Below are 5,563 nucleotides of genomic sequence, written 5' to 3'. Positions count from 1 at the left end.
GTCTCACCATGTTGCCTAGGCTGGTCTCGAACTTCTGGGCTCAAGAGATCCTCCTGTCTCAGCTTCCCAAAGTGCTAGTATTACAGGCTCAGATTTTTAAAGTGGCATTATCTTCTGTTCTGACCCATTCAGAAGTTAAAATTGGACAAATTTTAAAACAAAACTATTTATAAGGAAAGAAAAATAAAATTTTTAAATAATGATGACCTCTAATGGGAAGATAAGTAAGTTAACATTAAAGGTAACATATTCATCTTGATTGGCAAATGAGCAGAGAAAGTTGGACTCCAAAAAAATTCACAGAAAACGAGCATGAATTTTAGCAATTCCAGTTAGAATCTAGAATTTTTAAATGTAAAACATCTCTTAGAATCTATGAGCCCAGGAGAAGACCAAACATATCACTTTGCTCAGATGCCTGAGCAGAGGCCGAGGCAAACTGGACAGTGCTGATTAAACTACTGTGTAAAGTAGAGACCTGCTCAGACTGATAACCATAACCAAATACAACAGTCTCCAAACTACTCCTGCACTCATAAAACTGAATGAAATACTTATCTTCTGAAATATAATTCTCATTTAAATATTTCTTCAATTTTTGACTCTAAAGTATGTCAGAGCATTTAGATAATACCATTAAAAAAAAAAAAGGCTTATTTTGTGTTTGTGTTTGTGGGTGGTTTTTTTGTTTGGTTTTTTGTTTGATTGTTTTCAGTTAACTGTATTCACTTTAACTCATCATAATGAAAATGTATTTATTATTCTAGCTTGCAATTGCAATTCTCTAATCAAGAAACAGAACTCTTTCCTTTTACTATTTTTACAAAATTAAATGTATGTTTAATTGTTTTTTTCCGGTAACCTCTCAGCACTCATTTATATAGCATAGCATGCAATTTTATACATTGTACATGCTTTTATACTTCCATTGTATCTGCTGTGTCTGCTGTGTAACCATTATCTGAGTTTTTTGATTTTTTTTTTTTAAACAGGGGCTCTCTGTGATCAGAGGCAATAAGCATTCTTGGGAAACCATAGAAGTACAAGGAAAAGGTCAGAGGTCCAAGTGTTAAGTTAAGCCACCAGGGTTTAAGATTTTCTCATCCTGCCCTGACATCTATCCCAGTGAGTACAAGTTAGTACAAGTTAACCCTGATGCTTACTTCTACTAATAATAATAATAAATGATCAGAGACTGGAGACTTTATGTCAATCTCAAGGGACTGGGAGAAAAGTGTGAAACTGAATTTTAAGTCAGCAACTACCAGAGTGACAGCCAGAGTACTCTCATAGCAAACTTTACAGTGAACTTCTCTTGATTACAATGACTGAAAACTCAAGGAACGCATCTGTTTTGATGTATCAAGAATCTCTACCCCAAGAGTTTCTTGTGGACTTCCACGATGCTAAAAAAATGTGGTAAGAGCACTTAACATGAAATCTTACCTCTCGGCTGGGCTTGGTGGCTCAGCCTGTAATCCAGCGCTTTGGGAGGCTGAGGTGAGTGAATTGCCTGAGCCCGCGGGTTCGAGACCCACCTGGGCAACTTGGCGAGACCTCATCTCTACCATAAATCAAAAAAATTAGCCGGGCATGGTAGCGCGGCCTGTAGTTCCAGCTACTTGGATGGCTGAGGTGGAAGGATCACTGGAACCCAGCGGGTCAGGCTACAGTGGCCGGGAGCGGCCACTGCACTCCAGTCTGGGTGATAGAGTGAGACGCCACCTGCAAAAAAAGAAATCTTACTTCTCATTTTTATCACATGTTTTTATGTGCAACATTGTATTTTTGACTTTTATATAGTATTATGTAAAGGCACAATGTTAGACAGCACAACTCTAGAAAACTTAATCATCTTGCAGAACTAAAACGATTTATGCCCATTGCATAGCCCCTATCTTCCTTTTTGCCTAACGCTGACAACCACCATGCTATTCTCTGCTTCTATGATTACAACTATTTTATAAACTTTACATAAGTGATATCATGCAGTATTTGTCCTTCTGATACTGGTTTATTTCACTTAGTGTAATTTCTTTTTTTTTTTTTTTGAGTTGGAGTCTCACTCCGTCGCCCAGACGGGAGTGCAGTGGCCGCTCCCGGCCACCGCAGCCTCGATCTGCTGGGCTCCGGCGATCCTTCCGCCTCAGCCTTCCAAGTAGCTGGAACTACAGTCATGCACTACCTCGCCCGGCTGATTTTTTTGATGTATTGTAGAGATGAGGTCTCGTCTGCCCAGGCGGGTCTCGAACCCGCGGGCTCAGGCAATCCACTCACTTCAGCCTCCCAAAGGCGCGGGATTACAGGCTGAGCCACTGAGCCCGGCTAGTGTAATTTCTTTAGGGTTAACTCATGTTGTAGTTGGCAGGATTTTCTTCTTTTTTTTAAGGCTGAATCACATTCCGTTGTATGTATATGCTACATTTACTGCATTCATTCATCTGTCAATAGACATTTTTACTGTTTCCATATCTTGGCTATTGTTAATATCACTGCAATGAACACAGGAGTGTAAATTTCTCTCCATGATCTTGATTTTAATTCTTTTGGATAGATATGAAGAAGTGGGATGGCTAAAGTATACGGTAATCCTCTTTTTAGTTTTTAGGAACCTCCATACTGTTCTCCGCAGTGGCTGTACCACTTTACATTCCTGTCAACAGTGTACAAGGGGTCCAATTTCTCCACATCACCAGCAGCACTTTTATCATTTAAAAAAATTAAAAAGCTATTCTAACAGGTCTGAAGTGACATGTTAACATGGTTTTTATTTACATCCCTTGATAATTAATGCTTTGGCACCCATTCGTATGCCTGTTGGCCCATTGTATGTTTTTTTTGGAGAAATATCTATTCAAGTCCTTTACTCAGATTCTAATTTATTTTTGCTGTGATTTGAAAAAGTTCCTAGCCGGGCTCCGTGGCTCAGCCTGTAATCCCGCGCCTTTGGGAGGCTGAGGTGAGTGGATTGCCTGAGCCTGCGGGTTCGAGAACCGCCTGGGCAGGCGAGACCTCATCTCTAATGAATAAAAACAAAAAAATTAGCCGGGCATGGTAGTTCCAGTACTTGGAAGGCTGAGGCGGAAGGATGGCCGGAGCCCAGCAGGTCGAGGCTGCAGTGACCGGGAGCGGCCACTGCACTCCAGTCTGGGCGACAGAGTGAGACTCCAACTCAAAAAAAAAAAAGAAAAAATTCCTTATATATTTTGAATTTTAACCCCTTATCAGATATATTAATTTTTTTCATTCCTTAAGTGAGCTTTTATTTTTGTGTATTATTTTCCTTACTGTACAGAAGCTTTTAGTTTAATGTAGCTCCACTTTTCTATTTTTGCTTTTGTTGCCTGTGTTTTCTATGTTACACGTCACAAACTCATTGCCAATATCAATATCATGAAGATTTTCTTGTATGTTCTCTTTCAGGAGTTTTACAGTTTTAGGTTTAATGTTAATTCTTTAATTCCTTTTTAACTGATTTTTTTTTTTTGCATGATGTAACATAAGGGTTCAGTTTTATTATTTTGCATGTGAATAGGCAATTTTCCCAACATCATGTGTTACAAAGACACTTATTTTATTTAATGATGATCAGTTCTACTGATTGAGTCATACCATTTATTTGGTCCCAAAACTATTCCATTTTTGGCTGTTAGCATTCTTGGTGAGAAGACCTGGAAGAGGTGGACAAAAAGGGAAAATTGGGGGGACTAAGAGAAGATAAACAACAACAATAATTTAAAAAAAAATAGAGGACCAGAGTGGTATGATGGTCACATATGACTTGGAACTGATTCATGGTTTAAATACTTTCAAACTAAATAACCATAGAATGAGGTATTGCCTTTCAGAGACTTTCACGTAAAAATGAAGATGTTAACACTTGCTATATGGGATCTACTAAAAATTACAAATCGATATAAATTTATCATGTCAATATGTAAATTAATGTATGGCAGATACTAAGTAGATGTTGGTGTTTATCTCTTAGATAAAGATAAAATAATGTCCTCTCCCCATCCTAACTCTAGTCAAAAGTTCCTCAGAGCATATGACATAGTGTTTTTTTCTATACTTGTGTTCTTTCCTTTAGTACTAAATTTGATTTGAATATAATAAAACTATATGGAAAAAAAATTAATCCAGACTTTCAAGAAGAGAATGTAAAAGACTTTCAGTTTCTCTGGGTAAGATGATCCAAAGACAGAGGAAACCACAAATGGTAATCAACATCTCCTCTGATAGCTCATGAAAAGTAGCTTATCCAAATTGAATTTGGATTTATATTGGAATGAAGTTTGACATGGATAGCCCCATTGTCTTGTGGGAAGGTCTAAAACCATCCAACTATATTCTTTTTCCTTTTTTGCCTCACTTTTGTAAAATAGCTTTAAAATACTATACAGTTGAAGGTAATTTCTACCTCATTCTGTTCTCCAGTAAATTTAATACATAAATAGGAAAGTATATGTTTCATATATTAGAAATCAGTTCCATTTAAAAATGTTTTGTTACATCACTAAATAGTCTTTCAAATGAGGTATCCTAATTTTTATTTCATGAAATGCAAATAAACACATATTTTACTTCTTTTGTTCCTTCCAGTTAAGTGATAAAGAGCACAACTAAATTAAATTCTTAAGAAACAAACCTATCAGGCTAGGAATAAAATCTCATTTTGGGAAAGATTCTACAGCAAAAGTCAAAATAATTTGTTGGCTTAAATGCTGTTAAAAATTTGCAGTTACGTTTGATGAAGTCATTGAGTTATATTTTCTAGAGATAGATTGAAACAAGAAGATAATTATGCCCTGAGTTCCTGAAGCTGTACAAAGAATAAGAAGACTAAACAACTCAGAACTCCTCCTAATTTATGATTCTCAGAAATTATAAAATCTAAAACAAATGAAACAAAACACAGTCTTAACAAAACTTCTTTATTCTATATCTATAACTGTGCTTTTTTCCTAATTTTCACCAAAAACCTAGTTTTCATTTGTTTTGAAGTCTTATGAAGTAACTTTGAAAGCCATATGCCCCCCAGATGCTGAGTCACCCAACATCTGTGAAAGTTAACTGCTGTCTCAGCTGAATATGTCTTCTGAAGATAATGTTGATTGTCTATGACTGGCAGGATTCAAGGCCTTTTTTTTTTTTTTTGGTCTTTGCCACTTACTTAAAGTTTCTGTTATTCCTAATTCAATTAGACTAGACAGTTCCATGTGAATTCTCTCTCTCTTTCTCTTGCATACATTTTATCTTGCTAAATTCTAGCCCTTTAGGAAAAATGGAGAACTTTCCAAAGGAAACCGTGAGTACATAACTCTCTTCCATGCAATTTGTCACTAAAATTACTAGGAAAGCTGTCTCCTTTAAACTTTTTATATAATCTTTCACATGGTCATTAATAGTTTTTTTGACTTTTAAGAAGTAGAGAATTTTAACTCTTTTTTGTGTTATGTCTCTCTTTAAACAACAACCTTGAGCTTATATCTATATAGCACTAAAGCCCAGCAATGCCTTGTCGGTTCCCATAGAGAAAAACTGGGTAACCTGGAGAAAAATA

General features: G+C 36.4%; 1 protein-coding gene across 1 annotated transcript in view; it reads left to right on the top strand.

Moving 5' to 3' along the window:
* Nucleotides 1–5,231: 5,231 nt before the first annotated feature.
* The window catches only part of LOC103276347 (spectrin alpha chain, erythrocytic 1-like), a gene marked incomplete at its 3' end in the record, with an annotated part of 16,255 nt that continues 15,923 nt past the window's right edge, over nucleotides 5,232–5,563 (top strand). The window contains exon 1 of the mRNA XM_008073750.1: nucleotides 5,232–5,308. Within this exon, the coding sequence (XP_008071941.1) occupies nucleotides 5,285–5,308 (24 nt within the window). The remainder of the gene's footprint in view (nucleotides 5,309–5,563) is intronic.

The sequence above is a fragment of the Carlito syrichta genome, unplaced genomic scaffold (assembly GCF_000164805.1).
Source record: "Carlito syrichta isolate Samal-C Ts95f unplaced genomic scaffold, Tarsius_syrichta-2.0.1 Scaffold316052, whole genome shotgun sequence".
Classification (NCBI taxonomy): domain Eukaryota; kingdom Metazoa; phylum Chordata; class Mammalia; order Primates; family Tarsiidae; genus Carlito; species Carlito syrichta.
The sequence above is the reverse complement of the archived record's forward strand: the minus strand, read 5'-3'. Positions and strand labels throughout refer to the sequence as shown.